This window comes from Ammodytes marinus (genome assembly GCF_949987685.1).
Source record: "Ammodytes marinus genome assembly, chromosome: 17".
Lineage (NCBI taxonomy): Eukaryota > Metazoa > Chordata > Actinopteri > Uranoscopiformes > Ammodytidae > Ammodytes > Ammodytes marinus.
Genome location: NC_137221.1, coordinates 7,085,029 through 7,110,913, shown reverse-complemented (window position 1 = coordinate 7,110,913; position 25,885 = coordinate 7,085,029). Strand labels below are relative to the sequence as shown.

The 25,885-nt window shown below is 38.8% G+C and overlaps 4 protein-coding genes across 4 annotated transcripts; 3 read left to right on the top strand and 1 right to left on the bottom strand.

Annotated features, from left to right (window-relative positions):
* Window positions 1-1,216: 1,216 nt before the first annotated feature.
* tomm40l (translocase of outer mitochondrial membrane 40 homolog, like) lies at window positions 1,217-6,202 on the top strand. The gene is made up of 10 exons (XM_080045279.1): window positions 1,217-1,253; window positions 2,330-2,520; window positions 2,915-2,982; window positions 3,277-3,369; window positions 3,522-3,623; window positions 3,879-3,984; window positions 4,416-4,538; window positions 4,854-4,930; window positions 5,182-5,284; window positions 5,534-6,202. The coding sequence occupies exons 2-10, from the start codon at window positions 2,331-2,333 to the stop codon at window positions 5,671-5,673; spliced, it is 1,002 nt and encodes a 333-aa protein (XP_079901405.1). The 5' UTR covers window positions 1,217-1,253; window position 2,330; the 3' UTR covers window positions 5,674-6,202.
* Window positions 6,203-6,990: 788 nt separating this feature from the next.
* On the bottom strand, window positions 6,991-8,726 carry LOC307264408 (uncharacterized protein; the record flags this gene model as incomplete). The annotated part of the gene is made up of 4 exons (XM_080045818.1): window positions 6,991-7,365; window positions 7,595-7,799; window positions 8,383-8,533; window positions 8,687-8,726. The coding sequence occupies 4 exons, from the start codon at window positions 8,724-8,726 to the stop codon at window positions 6,991-6,993; spliced, it is 771 nt and encodes a 256-aa protein (XP_079901944.1).
* A 4,117-nt stretch (window positions 8,727-12,843) lies between these two features.
* On the top strand, window positions 12,844-14,521 carry LOC307264407 (uncharacterized protein; the record flags this gene model as incomplete). The annotated part of the gene is made up of 4 exons (XM_080045817.1): window positions 12,844-12,883; window positions 12,987-13,140; window positions 13,726-13,930; window positions 14,147-14,521. 4 exons carry the CDS (start codon window positions 12,844-12,846, stop codon window positions 14,519-14,521), a joined length of 774 nt encoding a protein of 257 aa, XP_079901943.1.
* Window positions 14,522-17,469: 2,948 nt separating this feature from the next.
* On the top strand, window positions 17,470-19,492 carry apoea (apolipoprotein Ea; the record flags this gene model as incomplete). The annotated part of the gene is made up of 4 exons (XM_080045816.1): window positions 17,470-17,512; window positions 17,754-17,904; window positions 18,550-18,837; window positions 19,186-19,492. 4 exons carry the CDS (start codon window positions 17,470-17,472, stop codon window positions 19,490-19,492), a joined length of 789 nt encoding a protein of 262 aa, XP_079901942.1.
* Window positions 19,493-25,885: the final 6,393 nt, after the last annotated feature.

The window sequence follows — 25,885 nt, the reverse complement described above, 5'->3', positions numbered from 1 at the left end:
AATATAACAATATCGATTGGGTGATACTGCAAAAATGTCATTCTTGCATTCTTCATCTTAATGATTTTTTGATGCATAAAGTATCTCAACGACTTGTGTTGGTCACTCTGCCCTCTACTGTTGTAACGTGGAAATACCATGCAGGGGTTATACAATTCAATAAATTTGGACTTAAATTTACACAGTCTGGTGTTTTCTCTTACTTTGTATTCCTCTGTTTGATCATTGATGTGGTTGGTTACCCCATTATGGCTGGATGGATTATTTATTCATCCTCAAAGGGAAAATGTTTTGTTTCAGTAGCTAATAATAATGAAAAATCTAAATTTCAATAAGAATGTGCATGGCATTTTGTATATTTCTGATTCGGTTTTGTCAGTTTCTCCTTTTTACAATAGAAATGTCTGTGTAAAAATGTGCATTATACTATATTATAAAGCCAAACATAAGAATTGAATATGTACATAATACTTCAATTTGTGTAGAGTAATCACCACAAAAATGACATTACATTTTCTAATATTTGCGGCAATAAATAAAGTAAATAAAAAATGCGGATAGTATAGAGCAATGTACTACGGAAATAATTGAGATGTTTGTACAGTTAAGTCATTGCTCAGATTAATTTATCAAATATAAATTATAGATGATAAATTAATGGTTTAAAGCCGCAGAAATAGTCCAACGGCCAGACAATTAACTTCCGGACACTGCTGTAAACTCTACACCTTGTACCACAGGTGTGCTCACTAGTCCTTCTTGATCAGTAAATTAACAGGGCTGTGTTGTTGCTGAAAGAGGCGATGCTGGCTAACAATTCAATAAACTATGTTTTGATAATAATTAAACGTTTGTCTGGTCACCCATGGGCCTAATATAATAGACCCTCGTGCTGCCATTTGACCTTGAAGGTATTTCTTACAAACTGTTCTCTACACCGGCTGTGTCGCCTGCAAGCTCTCCGCCAATCAGAAGCCGCATAACGTAAACCCCGCCCCCAATGTAAAAGCATCACTACTCTAAGCGAATAGAATTTCAGTATGAGCGTGACAGCACCAACACACAAACCACGCCTGCTAATCTTAAACCGGTATAATCTGATTGACAGGTCTTTCTGCCAATCAGCTCTGAGTATCGTGGTCCGTGATCCAATCATAACACGAGTTGAGTAAATAGGCGGGCTTTAGCGTCACTCACGCGTTCTTCTTCACTGGATTCCACTTCCGGCTGCATCGTCCTCTGGAAATCACAACGTGAGTATTTTTTCTTTACTCTGTATTTTTATGTAACAAGCGGTTTCACTGCAAACACATGAACATATTAGATGTTGTTTTGCGGCAGCTGTCGTTTTGTAAAGTGGTCTTTATTTTCCCTTAGTGGCAGCGGTAGCTATTTGTGTTAAAGCTGCTGGTAAACGATGCTAAGGAGCTAGCATTGCTAACTGTTTCATACATAGGTGAGGAAGGGTTCATTCAACACACGAGATACATGAATTAAAGATAACAGGCAGTGGTTCCTATTGTATGACGTATTTCCATCACATAGTGTTATTGATATTTAATAGTAGCAGCCTAGCAGGTCTTTCTCATCAATCATAACTGACTTCAAATGAATGAGTATGTTATGTGTGAAAGGTTAAAAGGGCATTCCGCTTATTACACACAGACGTTAGATGAATAGATGGATAAATATATACTGTATTCATCTCCAAGGGGACATTCTGTTGTTGCAGTAGCAGAGAAATAAACGCAATCAAGTATCAAAAGTGCATTAATGATTAAAAATGTGCACAGTCCATTTCCATTAATTGTAGTAGGAGTCTCCTCTCCTGGCACAGAAGGGAGTCACTGTAGATAGTTATTGCTGTTGGCAGTTATGACCTTCTGCCCTTATTACAGTGAAGCTTAAGGAGCCTCCCACTAAACACTAGGCTGTGTAGGGGCTGTGTAATACTGTCTATTAGCTTCAGCATCTCCTTCTCTCCTCAACAAAGAAGACTAGAAGACCATTAAACTAATTATAGGAAATAATTGATACTCAGCAAGTGGATGTAACAAATTCTTATTTTGCTCTGGAGGAAGCTTTCTGAATTCTAAGATTATTCAATGGCAGATTTTTCTGAAATCTCTTATATTTGACTTGAAAAGTAATGATATTAATGGTTAAGTGCCCGAAAAAGCCAAAATGTACTTAATATTTTACTCTGAGTAAAGTTTGTTTATTCAGTTGTGAGAATATACCTTAGAAAATGTTCACTTCTCTGCTACACCCAAAGTCACATAATAGTGCACCACTCACTCACTCACCCTCTCTCTCTCCTCTGCACCAGAATGGGCAGTGTTTTGGCTGCCAGCGCCCCTCCTCCCCCCCCAGCCCCTGGACTTGCTCCGGCCCCGGGGCTGACTGTCCCGCCCGGCTTCGGGATGCCCTCAGTCATCACCCCGACCGAGGCAGCGCAGGAGGAGGAAAACCCTCTGCCCAACCCGGGGGCCTTCGACGAGTGTCACCGCAAATGCAAAGGTAAATAAAGCTCCTATCACACTGTGGTTGAGATCTTCAGTGCCTTATTTATTATTTATTTACATCTCCTTACTTACATGATCACTTGGTCTGCCTTGTGTATCCTGTGTATATTTTGTGAATTTCCTGTGTACTTTGTTTTCGTATTTTATTGTATGTTCTTGGCTGCTATGACATTCTAATTTCCCTCTGGGGAGTAATGAAGCTATCTATCTATCTATCTATCTATCTATCTATCTATCTATCTATCTATCTATCTATCTATCTATCTATCTATCTATCTATCTATCTATCTATCTATCTATCTATCTATCTATCTATCAACATTTTCAATGTCTGCACTACTTGGTGTTGCTTTCATATGTGTGTTTTAATATCTATCTATTCTTCACAGAGGTTTACCCGATGCAGATGGAAGGCGTCAGGCTAGTCGTCAACAAAGGCCTTAGCAACCACTTCCAGGTCAGTTTAGTTAAATAGTTCATTCAAAATACAACAGTTTTATTGCCAAAATAACAACAAAATAAATCATGGCTACGACTTAAAAGCAATGGAAAATAATAATACACTGAACTCCTGAACTATAAATTAACTTGAAATCGTGTGCCTTTAAACCCAGGTTCTCAAGTCATTTATTATCACACGACCAAAAGACTGAATTGCAAATGTGTGTCTCAGCGGTTCCACTTTGATTCAGACAATAGAAAGACTGCAAATATATTAGTAATAGTTTGTGTTCTTTTTAAACTCTTTCAGGTGAATCACACTGTTCTGCTGAGCACCATGGGCGACTCCACCTACAGGTTTGGAGCCACGTACGTTGGAACGAAGCAGATGGGGCCAGCAGAGGTAAGAAAGTCATAGATAGATAGATAGATAGATAGATAGATAGATAGATAGATAGATAGATAGATAGATAGATAGATAGATAGATAGATAGATAGATGAATTCTTTATATTTGAACTGAAATATGAATGCTCCGCTCTTTTTTCCGATTCAGTTCTTCCCCGTCATGGTGGGAGACATGGACAACAGCGGCAGCCTTAACGCCCAGATCATCCACCAGATCAGCAGCAGGATACGATCCAAAATAGCCTTCCAGGTAAGAGATAATAATGACTGCAGTCACACCAATACACCTGCCTGGTTGATATTAGTTCATTGTAGATATTTTGTATCTGTGCAAATCTTAAATTAAGTTTATCATTTTTTATTAGTTAGGGTTAGGGTTTTTAATTTATTTAAAAAAAATAATAATAATCCAAAGATGCTTGCATTTTTCTGTGTTCATAACAACATATAGGCTGATTTTTCATTATTATTATTTGAAATTAATCAAAATCTGTCACGTCCTCAGACACAACAACAGAAGTTTATGAACTGGCAAGGCGACTGTGAACTCAAGGGAGAAGATTATACCGCCACTGTTACCGTGGGAAACCCAGATGTCCTGGTCGGCTCTGGTAGGTCTGCAGTCACTAACACTATTAGCACAACGCCATTATGTCACTCAAAGACTCAATATAGAATGGGATTGCTTTTAACTCTCTTGAGAATAAATATACCTTCATATCCTTTAACACACTTAGACACATTATCTTAAATCTGCCGAACTCTACCTGTAACTGTTTTAATTAGGCTATATTGTACTTTCACCCATTTCATATTAATTGCAGCCTTTCTACATCGCTGTCAAAATGTTGCAATTGTCTCTTTATCAGCTTGTTGTGTATTTGCATGGTATATTGTGTTTGTATTGTTGTTTTTGCTTTGCATTTATTTGACTCGATATCATTGCAAATGAGGGTCACCCACCCCTCCAATTGATCTCTCGAGTATAAATAAAGGTTGATTGAAAATAAAACAAAATCTTATCTTCCCCTCATCCCTTTAGGTATCATTATATCACACTACCTCCAGTCCATAACGCCGGCGCTGGCTCTGGGCGGAGAGCTGGTTTACCACCACCGGCCCGGAGAGGAGGGCGCGGTCATGTCTTTAGTGGGACGATACACAGGTGAGAGTTATTGTTTGTTCAATAACTTTTAATTAACCATGTGAAATCCATTGAGATTAAAAAAAATAATAATTCAAGAATGACATACCCATCAAAGCAGCACTATGATAAAATAAGCACAACCAACAATAGTCACGTGCAATTCTCATACACGCCATTCAACATCCAATAAATATATAACACAAGATCAGGGAAAAAAATATGGAAGTTAAAAGTGAGTTCTTGTTATTGTTGTCTGAATTCAATGATCCACTTAGTCCACCATTTTGTTTCATTGAGTTAAAACAGTATTGACTTGAGCTTTTCTCTGTACAGGCAGTAACTACATCGCCACCATGACACTGGGCTCAGCGGGGGCTCACGCTTCATACTATCACAAAGCAAACGATACGGTAACTATCACACTCAATATCATGGAACAGGAAAAGTTCATTTTTTTACACAAAGTGAAGTATTAAAAACCTTCCCTTTGTTTTAAATTGTACTAATTGTCCTTTGCATTAAAGCCAACGTTCCGTCTTGATAATTATATGAAAGTAAAATGTTAATACATGTGTGTGGCGTCATAAAGTGCTCATTATGATATTTATAAATGGATGTATCTGCTAAACAAACAAACTAACTGTCTGCTGATCTTCTACAGTTGCAGCTCGGCGTGGAGTGGGAGGCGAGCACCCGGATGCAGGAAACCAGTGTGTCGTTCGGCTACCAGCTAGATGTTCCTAAAGCCAATTTACTGTTTAAAGGTACTGTGTCTGTCTGTCCGTCCATCTGTGTCTCTCTCTGTCTGTCTGTCCGTCCATCTGTCTGTGTGAACTTGGTATTTCAGGGGGAACATTAGCCTGCACAGCTGAATATGCTTGTAAACAGATTACAGAGGAGAATTTAAATCTCATTTCCTCCTTACCCTACTTCAGATATTCCATGTTTGTCTCCCCTCTCATTCTCTAACCAACCTGTCTAACATCCCGTGTCCTGCGTCCTGCCCCCCTCAGGTTCCGTGGACAGTAACTGGGTCGTTGGTGCGACGTTAGAGAAGAAGTTGCTCCCTCTGCCTCTGTCCCTGGTCCTGTGCACCTTCCTCAACCACCAAAAGAACAAGTTCCAGTGCGGCTTTGGCATCACTATCGGTTAACCGCTTTGAGACTGACGTAAACGGCGGTTTATCGACCCCAAAAAGACGGACTGCACCGAATGGACAAACTCAATTATGGACGCGCAGACTATGCCATGTACTCCACTCTGTCCCGTCCCTAAATCACCTCAAACTGTCGCTCTATTCGGCCGTTATCATGTCATTGGTTCGTGGTGAAAAGAAGGTACTGCTGTAAATCTAACGCATTTCATTTCATTATGATTGATAGACCTGAAGTTTAACCAATAATGTGATTGGTCAGGAATTATTTGACTGTGGACTCCCGACACAATCTAACAGACGGTAGTAAAAAGACGTAACATATAATGAGACAGAGCTGTTTGTCATTGAGTTTAGTGCCTGCCGCTCCGGTTTAGAATTTTATTCTTGTTTTTTGTTTTTTTACTGTAAACTCTGTTGTCTTGGCGTGCCGTGTAATGAAATCATTTTCTTTGTTCAATGGTGACTTAATGGTTACGGAGAAGTTTATAAAGAAGTACAGCACGTACTGCATGTCACGTTCACCACCCATCACTTGTTTCGTTGCCTTTTTTTATGTTACATACATATGGAAATAGTAGATATGACCTGTGTATATACCTCTTGGAAACGGATAAATACAATTTCTTACAAAAACTGCACGTCTTCGGTTGTTTCTTTCAATTTATCTTATTTCAAGTTGAATTTCTATTATTGTTATAGATAACAACTTGAGGCAACAAGGATATAGTTGTAGTTAAAAGTTGATTTACAAAAAATATGGTGGCTGCTGTCTTTAACCTGAACATTTGAGTTTTTTGTGCAGTGTATGAGAAAAAGCATGAAAAGCTTTGTAAAGAAATGGCCCATATTCTTATTATCCTTCCATATATCTTCATTATAAACAACCAATCTATTGAAAGAAAGAGGTGGCAGGAGTGCTTCTGGTTTCCTTTCAAAGTACTGGTGCACATGGAAGGCTATAAAATTGACCGAGGGGAGGAAGAGTTATGACCAAAATATAAAAAGGCCTTCAATTCAAAGGGCAAGACACAATGAAGGTACTCCAATGCATGTCGGCTAGAGCCCAAAGCAGACAAGGCTTGAGTGCCTGGACCAGGATTATTTCTGACATTTTTGGAGATAACTCTTGCTCTCCTCCATCAACCATCTTGAGTTGACACGGTTGCAGAATGTTGCTCAAACGCACTTCAGCCTTAAACGCTAATAAAGAACCAAAAGACTGAACTTGTTAGTTACACTTTTATTTAAGAAAATAAACATTGCTTAAGTTAAAATAAGTATTTTATACATGGCGTCGGATAGAGAAATGTCTTTTTAAAGCTTCTTCTGGGCGAAGGACTCCCACAGAGCGGTCAGCTGAGCCTGCAGGTCCTGAGTGCTGGCATCCATCTTGGCTCTGATCTCCTCTCCGTACGGGGCCAGGCTCCTCTCCAGCTCCTGGGTCTTCTGGGTGAGCTGGCTCTCAAAGCTCTGGGCCAGTGGCAGCATGCTGCTCTGGAACTCCTCCAGACGCTGCTCCATCTTGAGCCTCATCTCCTCGGTGTAGGGAACCATCTGGACCCGGAGCTGCTCCACGCTCCTGTCCAGCTGCCCCTTCAGCTCCTGGGACTTCTTCAGCAGGACGGCCTGCAGGGCCTGGGGGTCCATGGTCTCAGCGTAGGGTGTAGCCTCGGCATGAAGCTCCTCAACCTTTAAGGTTAGTTTTAGATTAGTTTTTATTTCACATACAAACAAAACAAAAAGACATAGAGTGATAAAACATTTTTTATAAAACCTGTAAAGGATTATTATATGAAAACCACACCTAAAAACACTTGAATTAGAATACAACACAATATGAAAAAAATTATAGAATAAAAAATAAATATATATATATATATTTTTAAACACAAAAAATACAAAACAGTCAGATAGTCACCTTCCTCTGGAGGTCGGCCACCAGCTCATCAGCGTAGGGTTTCAGCTCGGAGCTCACTGCGGTCAGGTCTTTCTCCATGCGGGCCTTCAGGAGCTCGGCCTCCTGGGTAAACTGGTCCAGGAAGTCCTGGGTGAGAGGGGCGGCCCGCGTATGGAGGGCGACCACGTACTGGTTCACCGTGTCAGCGCTCTGAGAGATCTTGGTGCTGATGGAGAGAAAAAGAAAAAAAATCTGTTATTAAATTGAAACATTCACAATATTTTGTCTTTTAATTTACATATTATTTTCTTTATATTGATTTCAATCCCTGTTTTCATAATAATAATAATATGTAAGTAGGGCAGTGCTGAAAAAAATCGATACAGCAATTTATCATGATAAAATTTGTGAGATATCTGTATAGATTTCCAGCTCCAAAGGTCAATATTTTGTGAACTACAACCTCCGCTCCTGAAGATACGGAAAGCAGTGTGGCTGGTGGCTTCGAATTGCCCAGATGGTACCCAGCAACATGTATTTAAGCTCTTTGACAAAATGTTCAATGAACTATGTGGAATATCGCAATATGCATCGTATCGCAATGTATCGTGATATATCATACCGTGACCCATGTATCGCGATGTGCCCTGTATCGTAAAGTCCTTGCCGATACCCAGCGCTACTCGTAATGCATGCAGGTCATTTCTATATTGTAAAGCACTTTGAGCTGCATTTCTTGTATAAGAATCAGTGCTAAACAAATAAAGTTTATTATTATCATTATTATTATTCATCACTTTGACTCTTACTTCACGTCCTGTCCCAGCTCAGACTCTCTGATCTGCTTAATGGAATCCTCCGCCGTCAGGGTCGCCTTAGCAACATAGTCCCAGAAAGCATCTTTCACCAAATCCAGATTGTTCTTGGGCGGCTCGCTCCACAGCATGTTGGCATTGCAAACTGTGGATAAAACAGAATATTTTTAGCATTATTTTAATAGAAAAACTCAAAAAAATACTAAATACTTTTTAGTAAGTTTAGTAATTCTGTTCATTCATATCCCAAGTTGTTTTCCATTTTGTTTGTATGTGTTGAAAAAAAAAATACACTCACCAGAGAAATGAGCAAGTGCGAGAACCACAAGAACCTTCATGATTGAGTTTGAGTCTGCTGGATAAAGAAAACAAATTTACAATTTTAGAAAAACTATGTAACAAATGTATAATCTTACAATTCATTAATGAACATCTGAGAAGTGTTACCTTACAGATGCAGCTTGTGTCTTCTTCAGTCTGTGTTTGGTGTCTGTGTGATGCCTGTCAGATGTTTTATAGCCATATATTAGGCTAAAGTCCTCCTCCTCTTGCCCCCGCTGGATACATTCCTGTCAACGCTGCCACTCCACGTCATAATTCAAGTGTCATTGGCCTTTAATAATCTTGTGATGATACATATTCTCTGGAATCTGAATGGGTGATAGGTACAAGTTAAATGTTATAAGTTGTCCACTGAAGGCAGTAACTAGTGGGGACACACAGAGATCCAAAACCTCTAAATTATAATGCCTTTCATTTGTATTAGCCTAGGGAATTTCTGTTCATTAGGTTTGTTAATATTAGTTTTTATACAATAGTTTAGCTTAGGAGACACTGTGATTTCAGCTGTACAGATAAAGTCTCATCTCCCTACTCATCAAAGTTTTTATATTGTTCAGCTCAGACCCAAAACATTATGTGAGTACCACGAAGACAGATTAACAGGTTAGCGAACTATCCGAACAAACCCTATAACAGAAGCCTCCTATCAAATCAACAGGTTGCAACATAAGTTCACTAAGGCCTATTATTGATAATTATGATGTTTACTTGGCTGTGAATTCTTCAGATTCTCTTTAAAGGTGCAGTAGATAACAAGCACATAGTGTACCATCACAGGAGCGTCATGGGAACATCAGTGCAATAAGATCAATGTTAAGATAAACTTTTTGGTGCTTGTTTTTGTGTTGACAGGTGTCACATAGGGACATTGTTACTTACATTCGTCTGAAAATATTCACACAAACAGCACAGGCTTTGATATTTATTAGTTTATTGGTATTTATGATACTATTATTCAATCAAAATTAGTTTCACTTTGATGTTTGCTCAACCTGAAATGATTCCCATGTACCATTCAGATTCCAGAGAATATGCATCATCATAAGATTATAAAATGTGATGACTAATGGCGTGGAGTACGGGCGATAAGATCAATATTAAGATAAACTACTTGGTGCTTGTTTCTGTTGGGTTACAGGTGTCACATAGGACGAGTTGTTTTTCTAGATTTCCACCAAAGATTTTCCTTTCCGTGCTTTGAAATCTATTTTATTTGTATCTGTAGTAAAAAAAAAAGAAGGAAAAAGGTCATTTGAAAACCTAATAATTCTCACTGCAAGTTTCACGTTACAAACATGTCATTTAACTAGTAAGTAAGTAAGTAAGTAAGTAAAGTTTATTTATATAGCGCCTCTCGCAGACCAGGGTCACAAAGCGCTTCACATTAAAAAAAAAACACAATAAAACGACACATATAACTAGGGCTGTCAAGCGATTAAAAAAAAATAATCTAATTAATTACAGGCTCTGTGATTAATTCATCTAAATTAATCGCATACTTATAAGTTATATGACACTTTTATGCCTGTTTATAAACAACTGTAGGCCTATAGGCTACCCTATAGGCTATTCCTACCTTCATGCTTATTTGCCCGGAGCAGCCCATAACACATCCATAGAGCCCTCTCTATGCTTCTTTCTTTACTCTTTAATCCCGTGCGGGCCGTCTCCGCAAGATACAGGTGCAGCTCCGCTATCGTCTCACCTCTTTTGCGCCAAAGGGCAATATAGAAGTGCAATTAATCTGCATTCATTTTTTTAATCGCGTTATTTTTTCTGTAATTAATCGAAATTAACGCGTTAATTTGACAGCCCTAAATTTAACCTTTTGTTTTTCCATTTAAAAGATAAAACTAAAACTGAGTATTAGCGAGGTGATATTGTTCGGATGTGACTCATATTAGTTCAGCTGTGGCTCTATGCAAATAGCATGACGGTCAACACCAGACACATGCTACACCATACTATCAAAATCCCTGAATATCTTCTCACAATCCGCTACCTGTCCGTACTGTGTGTGCGCTGTCCAAAAATCCAGTGTTAATACACAGCCTAGGCTCTGTAAACTGGCATGTTGTTATCTACACTTTTTTGTTTTACCTATAATTACAAACCAGTTAAAGAGCCTAGGCTGTGTATTGACAATTGTTTTGTTTTGTTTTCAGTACAAACCGGTAGCGGATGTGAGGAGATACTGTATTAACTGAATTTTACAAAAAGTGGATTTGACAAACAAGCATTCTCCAAAATTGCTGACTCCACCTTTGAGGCCACACAGCTCAGCTCCTTTGCCTTATCGGGACGTCCTGAGTGAATCTCCGTATAAGGAAACGTTATATTCCTCGGTCGAGATAACCTCAGCGTCGGATTGGACAAACTGGACCAAAGTCCTGCTAATTTTTCACAGACCTTAAACCTCGGACAGTGAAGACGTTTGTCTACGTAACGTTGAAGCATTCAAGTGAATCAATATCTGTGTTTAAGTAACGATCAACAGACTCATCATCAGAAACAATGCAGTAATCCTGTACTGTGTCACAACAGAGTGAAATTGTTACAATTCTTTATTATCTTATCTTGGTCACACCCTTACTCAAAGTGCTGTCAACTCCACTGTGTTCAAATGTTACATACTCTTTGATTAACTATGCAGCCCAGTTAAAGTGCATTCATTGTTATGGCTTTACACAGATTCTGGTACATTTAATAGAAGTACATGTGTTGTTGTATCTGTCCTCAATATGTTTATTTTAGCTTGTTTAGATGTGAACAGCCAAAAATGAAACAGTTTAGCTCAGTTTTAGTTTGTATTTGAAAGGCAGCAATAGACGGCAGTGTGCTAATGACTTTTGAGGTACATGGATGTTAGTGTAAACCAAAGTTGGAAATCCAAATATTGTATTATAATATTCTTTATTGTATATACTATATGAAATACTGTATATTCTTTTATTATTTTGATCCATGTTTGCAGCTCTAAGGATGTCTGTTGATCGATCCACTACTTTGGCTGTACAACTGAATAGCTAGAACTGATAGGATTTAAAATGTTTTACACACATTTTTTAACCTTATGCAAGGATGAAACCTGCATGTTTTCCAGTGTCACCGTGAGGTTCACATTTATTTTAAGTAAAATATCAAAAGAACTAATTGATCAATTGCAATTTAATTTGGTTCAGACACTCAGCCCTGTTTGCAGTGAATGCCAAGAAAACAGAGTCAGTTTTCTCTTAGTCCTTATATAATATAATTTGAGTACTCCTAATTGTCTTGTGATCTTGAAATAAAGGACTTTTGATTACTTTATTAACCGGTTATACCAGTACAAGCTTTCACAATTAAAAACATCCACAGCTGTTCGCGGCTTCCATACATGTTGCCCTGGATGATTCGGAACAACTTTGTTGATCCTTTGATTTTTCAACTAACATCGAGTAGAAACTTAATTTGTCCAAAACTTTGGTTTATGACCCTTTACCTTTAAAACTGTTGACATTGCCATCATCATCTGCTGTACTTTAGACAACAGACCACGTGTTACTGTATCTGTATTTTAAACATAAAAACTAAAACTGAATTAAACATCATATCGCTCAGAGCAAAGGCATAACACCTTTGAGTAATGTATTGTTTTACACACATTTGTAACAACATTTTAAAGTTTTATTGATAAAAGACATAGAAAGTGTCGTTAAAACAACTTCTTAATAAAAACTAAAATGTTTTGAATACCATTCTTCAGCCCTGCTCTGAACCATGTATAGCCTCATGATGTAATAACGTACAGAGTTCTCATCAGTTCACTGATTACGTCGTGACCACTGTTGTGATGTGGAAGCATTCCGTTCCATGACAGCACATCACTCTGCCCTGGACTTTAGTCTGTGGAGATTCCTCTATAGGAGTCGCTGCCTATATAAACTCAGCCAGGATCAGTGCAGGACACACACACTGTGATCACCATCAGCTCACCGTCCGAACAGCAAGCTCACACACAGGTAAGAAGCTATTGAGAAAATGTCACTGTTTAGGTTGTTATGAAATATGTTTCAGAATTGACTTCAAAAAGCTAATTCTTTTGTGTGTTTCTTTGCAGTTGAAGTGTCAATCATGAAGGTCCTTGTGGTTCTCGCCCTCGCTGTTTTCACAGGTGAGAAATAATTTTGTTAAAAAAATAAGTTTTTGGTTGCAAATTGGAAGAAAAACTTTAAAATCTTGAACAAGTGATAATAACAATATCCCTGTTATTTCAGCCGGTTGCAATGCCAACCTCGTGGCGCTGCAGCAGCCCAAGCAACAGGTCGACATGGTCAAGGATGCTTTCTGGGACTACGTTGCCAAGGCGACCCTGACCGCTGAAGACTCCCTGCAGCAAATCAGAGAGTCCCAGCTCGGAAAGGAACTGAAGTAAGTCGCATTTATCCAAGGAAAATTATTCTAAAACCTCATTGTGACAGAAACGAGTCGTCCTCTAACTGTAGTCCACTGTATAAGAGTGAAGGGATTTTTACACTTTGTTGTTTTGCCTTGTAGACAACCCCTGTGCTCTCATTTCACAGACCACTACACAAAGAGAGCAATGTTTTTAGTGGAGCTTAGAGGTTGATTGAGTTACTGATACTGGAAGTCGGAATCTGTCCATATCTTTCCAACTTTATTCTTGAACTGTTGAGTTTCTTCTCGACATTGTATTTACAGATTTATTCTTAACATTTGGATTTTAGTCTGAAGCGCTATGAGTGCGAGAAAAGCGCTTTATAAATCGAATATATTATTATTATTATTATTATTATTATTATTATTATTATTATTATTATTATTATTATTATTATTATTATTATGTAATGAATAATGGAAAACAAAGGCTGCTAATTTTATTTCTCTCCCATGGCTCTAATACTCTTAGAAAGTGTTACGCCCCTAAAAACTTCACTATTGGTATAATTTATGTTATATTTCATGAATTCATCTGTATATCTGCGTCCCCTTTAGCACCTTCATCTCAGAGAGCACCGACACCGTGAACAAACTGGCCGACACCCTGCGCGCCCAGGTGGCTCCCGTCACCCAGGACCTGATGACTAAGTTCACCCAGGAGGCCGAGCTCCTGAAGGCCCGCATGGAGAAAGACCTGACCGCCGTGAGCGCCGAGCTGAAACCCTACGCTGATGAGCTGGTGGCCGACCTCCAGACGAAGGTAAATATCTGATTGTTTTATATTTTTGGGGTATTTTAGTTTTATTTTTTTTATTACTGTTTTGCTTTCCTTGATTATTTAGCATTTTTTCTATTTTTTTATTTTTTTTATAGTGTTGTATTCTAATATTGAAATGTACCTAAATGTGTTATCACTATAATTGTTTTTACATTGTTTGTATGTGAAAAACTAAACTAAAACAAAACTAATCAAAAGGTTGAGGAACTCCGTGCCGAGGCTACACCCTACGCTGAGACCATGGACCCCCAGGCGCTGCAGGCCGTCCTGCTGAAGAAGTCCCAGGAGCTGAAGGGGCAGCTGGACAGGAGCGTGGAGCAGCTCCGGGTCCAGATGGTTCCCTACACCGAGGAGATGAGGCTCAAGATGGAGCAGCGTCTGGAGGAGTTCCAGAGCAGCATGCTGCCACTAGCCCAGAGCTTTGAGAGCCAGCTCACCCAGAAGACCCAGGAGCTGGAGAGGAGCCTGGCCCCGTACGGAGAGGAGATCAGAGCCAAGATGGACGCCGACGCTCACAAGATGAAGCAACAGCTGGACGAGCTGTGGAAGACCTTCTCTAAGCTGGCCATGTAAACGGCCACTCGTGTTTCTCTACTGATCGTCGACAGGTTCTCTGTGTTCAAGCAGGGTCATGTTTTTGGGACCGATTTAAAGGTGCAATATGTTGTTTTTTAAAGATGCCCCAAAAAGGGAAACCATCTTCTGGACACTGTCAGTATTTCCTCCGTTGTGTTACTGTTTACAGCGATAAGCCTCCATCTGTAAAACAACAACAATAAACAGCTTGAATGTACTTTGTGATGTCACTTTTTATTCATATTGAAAGTGGGAAATGCACGACAAACCCCTTCATGTGAAGGATTTGCTATTACGTCAAACCTGATATCATTAAGATTTATTCAAGTGGGACTATGAAAAACATGAAAAATAACTCTATGTCCCCTGTTATAAATGAAAAGATTCATTCATTAACCGTATAAAACACACTTGTTAATATCAGTACACTCAGGGGTTTTGATGATGCAGCTCTATTTGGTCTGGTATGTTCAAAATATTTCCTTCTGTTTACTACACAACAAAAACTGGAGTGTTGAACAAAAACTGAAAACAGCAAACTCCAAAACTATGACAGCTACAGTAGCTTGGCTGTTTGATGAGCAGGATATGGTGCCACCCATCGATGAAGCGAAAGTGAAAAAAGTCCCACAGTTTCATTTCAAAGCTATAGTGCTGAAACAGGACCTTTTTTTTGCCCCATTCGTTTAGTTTTGTACATATCAATTGCCTAACAGCACTCCTATGTTGTCCACAAATCTTAATGTATCGAATGACTCATGTGTTTATATTTGTGGTCACCAGAGGTCCTGGTTAGAGTAGAGTCGGTACCATGTAGTGGAAAAGCACCTTTAGTATTTTATCATGTCGTCATTGCCACTTTTGTTCAAAGTGAAAAAAGTCCCACAGTTTCATTTCAAAGCTATAGTGTGTAACCTCTAGCCTGGCACCGCCCGCCTACTACTTCCGCTCAATTTTCATTTCCCTTCAGTAGTCAGTCTGGTCTCAGTGTGCGGTATATTCTTAGGTTTTCTCCGGACAGATTTCTGCCGGTCCAATCAGCGAACAGAAGGAGTGGCTCAGAAGCCGGCGCATGACATGGTTGGTTGGCAGATCCAGAGTGGCACTGGGCAGATCCAATAGTTTTAAACTTCAACAGACACCCGCCTTCAAGTGAGTTAACGTTTGTCAATTGAGCGATTCCAGACCTTCTGTACAAATGAAATGAAGTACGATGGTCTGGTAGAACCACCAGGCTACGTAACCTCTGTCGCCCCATGAAGAATTCAAAATAAGTCATTAGAACACTCTTGGAGCATCCACATGAGGTAAGCCTTCTGTGATTGCGCATGGATTTGATACCTTTGCATTCATCTGGCAATGGCTTGAATTTAACAAACATTAATTTATATGAAAAAGTTACGCACTATGGCTTTAACCTTTGCCATCTAATATATTCAGCTGTTTAAATACAACGGCATTAACTTGAAAATTGATGTTTGTTTTGCCAATCATCATTTTTGGCTTGTGACCCGTCAAAATAAAGCAACGTATTGTCTCTGGTTACATTTCCTTTTTTAATTCAAATGTTTTTAGAGGACAGAAGATGTCAAATCATCCAATTAATAAAAACAGCAAAGACTAGAGAACATCTGAAAACATAAACAGGACATTTATTTTGCCCCATACGTTTACTTTTGTACATATCAATTGCCTAAAAGCACTCGTATGTTGTTCACAATTCTTAATGACTCATGTCTGTTTATATTTGTGTCACCAGTGAGGCCAAAAGTACACTTCCACGCTTACAGAAAATCAAGTTATTCATTGATTGCGCTGATCTGTGTGCAGTTAGAAGATTCTATAGTTAATTGGAAGGTTTCCAATCTTATAAAAGTTTTATAAATACAGGCAGAGGTTGTTAAAGGACACTATGACCCAAATCAGATGGACCATGATATGATATGAGGGTGACCTTTGACAGTTTCCCTGTTGTGCTATCAGTAGCATTGTTTTTTGTGACAAACGATGACAAGTTTCTTCTCTGATCTATCTTTTTTAATCATTTAAGATTAAAGAACCTTAAAAGAAACTGTTCCTGTTGTGATTCAGTATCACTACAGTGGACAACTAGTCTACTTCCTTGTGTATGAATTGGGTTTTAATGGTAACCCATAGTTGCACATCTGCCACCACAGTGGATTTTATAATATCATTATATTATCAGCTTTTTATAATTTTCACATAATATAATTTAATTCAATATAATTGTATTCATTGGTAGTTTAGCAAATTTAGAACCATATACATTTCATAAGGTTTTACCCATATGTTGAGAAAATGTATGAATTGCAGTGTTTGCAGGTTTAAAGTTACTAGTGTGTTAGAAAAAAGTTTTTTTGTAATTTATTTTTGCATAAAGTGGAAACAATTCTGACAGCTAATTCTGACACTCTTTCAGGTTTTATTAACTCTGATCAGTTAATTTTTGTTTGTTTTCTATTAGCTTTTTTCAGTGTGTGACGTGGAGCCCAAATAACACACACACAATCAGCAATACAAAGGTGACAACGTCGCAGCTCACACTGAGAACTTCGGACAAAGGTCAGTGATCCTAACAAACATTTATTGGGTCAATGCATCAGAGCCACTCAACTGTATAAATAGTGAGTGAGGAGATCAGAGCCTCACAGACGTCACAGATCAGTATCACAGAGGTAAGTCACAAAACTCTACTGTCTGACTTTGTTTGGTGTGAAATCATTTGAAACGTTTATGTTTTTTTAGCCTATAGACGAATAAAGTGTTTGATCAAATAACAGTAGATAACGGGTTAAAAAAAAAAGGTCTTGAAATACATGTTCAGCAGTTGAAATTTGTAGGTTTTCTATCTGTTTTATGTCAGTTTTGAGAAATGTTTGACCAATACTTCCGTGATATTTCAGGTGTCCTTGTTCCTGTTCATCATGAGGGTCTTTGCAGTATTCCTTGTGCTCGCCGTCCTGTCCGGTGAGTCACACTTTTCTTCTAAATAGACACATAAAAACCTCTCAATTCAAACATTTGGAAAAATGGAAGTTTGGAAGAAGAAACGGGGCAAAATGTACTTTTGTGATATACTTTGAAATGGAGTTTATTACATATAACATCTTACCTTTTTACATTCGATTTTATTTATGTTTTTGTGTTCCACGCTATCTTCTCAATCTTATAAAATGTATTTTCTTATTATTATCTCCTTCCGAACCAGGCTGCCATGCCAGAAGTGTTCCTCTTGAGGATTTCACCCGTGGCTGGGATGACACAGTGGAAAGGTTCACGGATCTGTTCACTCAACTCAACTCAAAGGCCGATGCCGTTTTGAAAGACATCAAGAGCTCCGACATCAGCAGAGAACTGGAGTGAGTTTATCCTCTAATTAAGAAATAGTTACAAAGTCATAACTTGCACATGTGAAGGTTTGATACATGATTTGGTTGTATGATCATTTTGAAGGCTCCAGCACTGACAGATGTTTATTTTATAAATATTTGTATGTACAGCTCGGGAAAAAAATTAAGAGATCAGTCTGGATTTTTCTTAAATCTTCATCTCTACATAACTACAAATTGAAAATTATCTTAATGTCAGAAAATTTATTAATTATGGTAGAAATGTTGTCAGTAGTTTATATTACAAAACCAAAATGTTCATTCTACTAAAACATATATGCCTATACATATTCAAACGATAGACACTGAATATTTTGAGTGGTCTCTGATTTTTTTACAGAGATGTACTGTATATTATTTCATTTCTATTGTGACTTTTATTGGTTGAGTCTCAGCCACTATTCAATCTTTTCTCAAATGTTCTGTTAAAATGTATTGATGCCTTGATTTCTTTGACATGAGACAGCTCATGATAGATCCCAGCATTATTCGCAGCATTACATTTTGTGATCGCTTCACTAAAAACACAAAAAGCAAAATCCCTTTAATAACCTATACCCCCCCCCCCTCTCTCTCTCTCTCTCTCTCTCCACCCCACCCAACACAACACAACAGCACCCTAGTGCAGGACAGCATGTCTGAACTGAATGTGTACAGTGATGACCTCCAGGAGAAGCTTGCCCCCTACTCCCAGGTGGTGGCAGATCGTTTGGTCAGAGACATCCAGCAGCTTTCAGAGAAACTGAACGCACAGCTGACCGAGGCCCAGGGTCAGGTGGAGAAGTACAGCGAGGAGCTGAAGGCCGTGATGCAGACCAACACCGACGAGATGAGGGGCAGGATGTCCACCTACTCGCGCAAGCTGAAGAAACGCATCAACAAGGACTCGCAGGAGATCAAGAGGTGAGTTATGAATACTCTTGATTTTTACTGTTATGACAGTTGGTTTTCTAGACATGGCATCACATTTTTATTAAAAGTAGGCTATAATTGCCTGATATTTGTACCACAACAGGCAAAGTATAGCAAGCAATTCCATGTAAAATCCCACATTCAGCACCCCTATTTAGACCGACTAGAATTAACCTTGCTAAAAACCCACATTTTACATTGATTCGTAAGAGTCTAATCAATTCTTTCCAAATCGTCAAAGAAGGGGCCTCTGTTTAAGGGTTATTCTAAACTAAGGAGGAAGGATGTTCTGAAACGTATTATTCACCTGGTTAAATACATGTTTTTCTTTCCTCTCAGGCAAGTTGCTGACTACATGGAGGACATCCAGACCCGCACCTCAGACAACATGGAAGACGTAAAGCAGCAGTTCCAGCCTTACGTTGCTCAGGTCCGTGACAACGCCCAGGCAAAGATCACCACCTTAAACGATCTGCTGAAGTCCCAGTCCGAGAACATGGAGACCACACTGAAGACCAAAGCTGAGGACATCAAGGAGAACCTCGAGAGAACCGCTCTGGAGCTGCGTTCCACACTGGAGGGCAAGATGCAGGAGCTGACCTCCTGGTTTCAGCCTTATGTCTCTGTGATCACCGATAACATCTAAACCGTCTGGACCGTCTGTCTATCCATCACACAAACCCCATCCTCTGTAAAAGATTAACAAGTGATACAGATACTCAGCAATAAGAGAGGAAGTCTTTGTTTTCATCACAATCCAAATGTGTCACAAGTTCCCTTCAATAAAAACCAGCTGCTAACACTGCTTCATTCTGCTCCATTCTTTACTTAAACCATTCAGATTGAACTGTGTGTGTGTGTGTGTGTGAGTGTGTGAGTGTGTGTGATTGTCGGCCTTACAAAAACAAGCGCAAAACAGCTTGCCAAATACTGCTCAGTGTCCTCCATCATTGGCAGTCGCCATATTTGGAGGAGAAGGTGTTGTGTGTACCCATAATATCAGCTGTTTGACTGGCATTGGCCACGTTTCAGAGTTGTGTCGGAGAAAACTTTGCATCTATGACATTTGTGTCCTTATGTATATGTGTGTGTGTGTGTGTGTGTGTGTGTGTGTGTGTGTGTGTGTGTGTGTGTGTGTGTGTGTGTGTGTGTGTGTGTGTGTGTGTGTGTGTGTGTGTGTGTGTGTGTGTGTGTGTGTGTGTGTGTGTGTGTGTGTGTGTGTGTGTGTGTGTGTGTGTGTGTGTGTACAAAAGTCCTCAGGACACGTCCTGACTGCAGCTCCACTTACTCTACTGGCTTCATCACATTTCCCCTTTAAACAACTTTTAGGTTCAAAAGGTCAAACACATTGTAAACCTCTTTAAGGGAGTCCAAGTCCTTCCACTGTGCGGTTTTAGTATTTCTCTGAGTCTGTTGTGTATCAGTCCTTGTGTGAACTGGAACTAGAACTAATAAGGTCCTGGTTTTCCTCTGAAGGTCATCTGGAGTTTTTGCCCTTTATTCTGTCATACTGATAGACCCAGATATCAAGGTGAATATTACTTTCAGCTGAATTAATGGTGGAGTCAGCGATTATTGAGAATTAAAGTTGTCAAATCTCCTCACGGTCCGCTGCCTGTCTGTACTGTGTGTGCTCTAAAAAAAATCAGGTGTTAATACACAGCCTGGGCTCTGTAAACTATAGTATGCAAATGTGTGGAAGTGACCCATTAGGGCGCCCCTTCACATGAGAGAAGATATAGAGACTCATGTTTTACTATGGTGCCCCCATGGTAAAAAAAAAAAGAAGCTTAATCTGAGCTGCTCACAAGTTCCTATGACCTTAGTGCAAGTGTGGAAGGGCCTTTAGCCGAAAGGTTAGGTTTGAATAATCATTTAAAAAAGAGCACGGAGGCGGTTATCATTCACACACACACGCACACACGCACACACACACACACACACACACACACACACACACACACACACACACACACACACACAAACACACACCCACACAAACGCAAACACACACCCACACAGACACAAACACAAACCCACAGACACACCCACACACATTAATATTGCCTCATACATTTGCCCCGAAAGAACTTGTATGTAACTTGTGTCCAGATATCTTCTGATGTATCTAATGCCTCATGTGTTTTTACATTTGTGTCAACAGGGAGACATGCTTACAGACAATAAAGGTAATACTTACCACCCAGATATGTATAAGATGTGTATAATTGGAAGGTTTCTCATTTTATAAAAGTTTAATAAAAGCAGGCAATGGTTGTTAAAGAAGACTATGAGCCAGATCAGTTGGACAATAAATATACTATAAGTCTCACCTTGGCGATTTCCCTGTTGCAAATGTTTTTTGACAAACAGGGACACGTTTCTTACACTTACTGTAAACTGCAGTTGAGTGGTAAAAATATTTTATTTTATTTCATGATCCCAAAATATACCACTCGTGATTCAAATGTTTTAACTCTGATCAGATCATTTTTTGGTGTTTGGCTGTGTACTTTACGTGTGCGACGTGGAGCCCCAAATAACAAATAACACACACAGGAATAACAAGGTTGCAACAACACAGTTTAATCTTGGAACATCAGACAAAGTTCAGCGATCTTCAAACATTTATTGGATCCATGCATCAGTGCCACTAAACTGAATAAATAATGAGTGATGAGCTCGGTGGCTCTCAAAGAAACCACAGATCAGGATCATAGAGGTAAGTCACTGACCACTTCTCTCTGACTTTGTTTGTTGTGAAATCATTTGCAATTATTATGTTTATTAAAACTAGAGGAATAAAGGGGCCGCTCTGTGTATGGGGGGTGCTCGTGGGGTAGTGGTTAGAGCGCATACCATAGAGGGCTCAGTCCAGCTGACCCGGAATTGAATCCAGCCCGGGTCGTTGTCTGCATGTCATTCCCATCTCTACTCCATTTCATCAATTAAGTCAATAGTCAATTTTTTTCATCTGTTTTATGTCAATGTTGAGAACATTTTAACCACCTCTTTATTGGATATTCCAGGTGTCTTTATTCCTGTTCATCATGAAGGTCTTTGCAGTATTCCTTGTGCTCGCCGTCCTGGCCGGTGAGTAAACCTTTCTTCTTGGGGACAGAAACCTCCTCAAACTTCATATATATATTGAACATCTTTGGAAAAACAGGAAAATGGAAGAAGCAAATAAACTTTGAACGGGAGTTACTGTTCTCACAGCTGTAAGTTAGTGTATGAAAAGCACACCTGATGCTTGCCGTAAACTCCTGTTACTTTTGGGGGCTTTTATTTTGAAAATCAAGCCTATTCCAGGGCCCCCAACACTGATAATAACAATATAAAGGAAACAAAATGTCTTGACGGACATTTCATCCATCACCCAAAGCAAAACGTCTTTCGTCATGATTTATTTCCCATCTGAAAGATTTCTTCTTTTTTTTAATATTTGAGGTGTTAGTAACATATGTATTTTATGTTCCTCAATCAACCTATCAACCTTAATAAATGTATTATTATTATTGTCTCTGTCTGAACCAGGCTGCCATGCCAGAAGTATTCCTCAAGACTTGAGTCAACAGATGAGGTGAGTTTATCCACACAGCCATGATGAATTACTGAAATATTTTGCTGATAATTCTTCTGTTAAATAATCTGAATACTTTGTCGAGTGCTGTTTAATCTCTGTAACGATAGGACAAACTAGTTTTCAAAAATCCCTAGACTCATTTGCCCCCACTCTGCACCACCAACAACAGAGTAGGGGATGAATACCTAAGAAGTGCCTCGCTGGAGCAGCTATTGGAGCAGCTAATGGCCCAGCATGAGGCCATGATGAAAGGCGCCCTTAATATATAAACCTACAAACTGAAGAAGCGCATCAACAAGGACTTACAGGAGATCAAAAGGTGTGTGTGTGTGTGTGTGTGTGTGTGTGTGTGTGTGTGTGTGTGTGTGTGTGTGTGTGTGTGTGTGTGTGTGTGTGTGTGTGTGTGTGTGTGTGTGTGTGTGTGTGTGTGTGTGTGTGTGTGTGTGTGTGTGTGTGTGTGTGTGTGTGTGTGTGTACTGTATACAGTATATAAAGCCTACTGTTAAATCTGTCTGTCTGTCTGTCTGTCTGGTCTGTCTGTAACTGATAATTGTTATGTTGTATTGTCTCAAACAGGTCTCACTTGATAATGAGACATTAAGTCTCAATTAGATTACCTGTATAAATAAAGCTTAAAGTCAGAGAACATGGAGACCACACTGAAGACCAAAGCTGAGGACATCAAGGAGAACCTCGAGAGAACCGCTCTGGAGCTGCGTTCCACACTGGAGGGCAAGATGCAGGAGCTGACCTCCTGGTTTCAGCCTTATGTCTCTGTGATCACCGATAACATCTAAACCGTCTGGACCGTCTGTCTATCCATCACACAAACCCCCATCCTCTGTAAAAGATTCACAAGTGATACAGATACTCAGCAATAAGAGAGGAAGTCTTTGTTTTCATCACAATCTTAATGTGTCTCTGTCACAAGTTCCCCTCAATAAAAACCAGCTGCTGACACTGCTTCATTCTGTTCTGTTATTCACTTGAATCCTATGGACGGTTAAAGGTACAGTGTGTAATAATGTGATTTTGGTGTCATATAGGGATGAAAACTCTAGAATGCAACGCTCTCTTGCTAACTTCTTCGACTTCCAACTCGTGCATTTCCCCAGGACGCTCACTATATATGAAAATGCATAAGGCTGTTAAGTTTGTCCATTTTTATCCAGCTCCTATGTAGATATTAAAATGCTCATTGTGAGGAAAGAAACAACAACTTGTATATTCAAGCGATTATACATGAATTAAAACACACTTATGAATATTATATTCCATTTCTACCAAGTCTCAAAAAACAGTAATTTTCTTTACCCACTGCAGCTACTCTTTTACAGGATGTTACACAGTGCTTAAACATTACACGTCCACATTTCTCTCCCTCTTTGTTTTCTGAGTATCAAACTTTTCACAGTCCTTACAAGAGCACTAAAATCATTCCCCAATCACTATGTAATGTCTTGTAGTTACTAGTGAGGTAGTGTGTGTTCGTGAACAACAATCCCAGTTAGTTTACATTCAACTGTCACATTGTCACCTTCTTTAAGAGGGTCCAAGTCCTTCCACTGTGCGGTTGTAGTATTTCTCTTTGTCTATCCTTGTGTGAACTGGAACTAGAACTAACCAATAACCGATAACCAACAAGGGACCCAAATGGGGTGGGGAGTTTGTGCATTCTGACAGCCCCTGTAGGGTTAAACAGTGAGACCATAAACACACTCTTTCTGCCTTTTCTCAGGCTAGGATGAACCGATCTAGGTTCATCCTTTTAGGTCAATAGGTTAAATACACAGATACGCACCCACCCACACACACACACACACACACACACACAGCCACACATAGACACATTTATTTTGCTTCGTACATTTACCATGAAAGCGCTTAAATGTAACTTGTCCAGATATCTTTTGATTTTATTATCTATTTAATGCCTCATGTGTTTTCTTTGTGTCAACAGCAAGGCCAAAAGTACACTTCCACGCTTACAGACAATAACGTTATTCATTGATGAACCAGATCTGTGTGCAAGATAGTTCATTGGAAGGTTTCCCATCTTATAAAAGTGGAATGAATGCAGGTAGAGGTTGTTAAACGAGCCTATGACCCAGATCAGCAGGATAATAATATAATATCAGTAGGACCTTGGACGTTTGTCCTGTTGTTAAATCGCATTGTTTATGTAGATAGATAGATACTTTATTTATCTCCATATTTTTTTATTTGATTATTGACTCAGAGGCTCTGATCAGTTACTTATGGGGAGTTTTACTTTGTACTTTCATTGTGCGAAAGTACACACACATCAATAAAAAAGTTGCAACAAAGTTTAAGCTTGGAACATCGGACGAAGGTCAGTAAGATTTATTGGGTCCAGGCATCAGCGCCAAACAGAATAAAAACTGAGTGACGAGCCTGTGGCTCTTATATACCAAACAGATCATCACAGAGGTAAGTCTCAGACCTCTTCTCTCTGACTTCATATTGGTTTTTAACTGTGTCAAATCATTCGTAATGTTTATATTTATATAATGCGAGACGCTGCAGCCAAAAAACATTGTTTTTCAAAGCACTTGTACATTTGTTAGATTTGTGTCTATTTTGCTTCCATCTTATTTCAGACTAGTACAAAAAGTCCAAAGTGTACATTTAGGTGTTTATTTTTCTAAACCGTATCCAATTTGGTCTTTATGTTTCTCCTATACAACCATCTTTAAGCCGTTATCCAAACCTTTTTTTCAATACTCTGAATCAAAAATCTCAACTTCTAAAGCACATATCAACTAAGCTTCCCATCATAATTCTCAGCACTATTCTGATGGTTTTGTCCCAATGTTGTTAAATGTCTCATTTATGATAAAAAAATGTACATGACGAAAATGCGTTCTTCAGACTTGTACATGGTATTTTTTTAATTTATAAAATGGAATAAAGGCTGTATCCAAAATCTGTTCTTTAAAAACGCACATGTTACAAAAAAAGGAAATTAAGATTTGAACTATTTTTATCCAATATTCTTTGTTTTTTTAAGAGATTCAAATGTATATATTTTTTGTTAAATATATTCAAATTTGTATATTTAATCAAACATTTCTGAGAATATGTTATACAAAAAATTATTGTTTTATTGTAGGTAATCAACAGGCAAAGTTTCCTGAAGATACAGTATCTAAAGATTACCCATTGTAACCTATTCACCTGCCATAAATGACTTAGATTATATTACATTGAATAACAAGTTTTTTTTTTTAAATATATATATATATATATATATATATATATATATATATATATACGATATCAGTGTTCAATAGCTACATTTTTTTTATGATGTAGGCCTATGTCAGTATTGAGATATTTTTTTCTTATCAGATATTTCAGGTGTCTATATTCCTGTTCATCATGAGGGTCTTTGCAGTATTCCTTGTGCTCTCCGTCCTGTCAGGTGAGTTT

Excerpts from the sequence above, each read along its gene's own strand:
- tomm40l (XM_080045279.1), top strand. The coding sequence starts at position 2,331 with ATGGGCAGTGTTTTGGCTGCCAGCGCCCCTCCTCCCCCCCCAGCCCCT. Across the intron at positions 3,624-3,878 it reads GATCCAAAATAGCCTTCCAG|ACACAACAACAGAAGTTTAT; the intron begins GTAAGAGATAAT and ends TCACGTCCTCAG. Across the intron at positions 4,931-5,181 it reads ATCACAAAGCAAACGATACG|TTGCAGCTCGGCGTGGAGTG; the intron begins GTAACTATCACA and ends GATCTTCTACAG.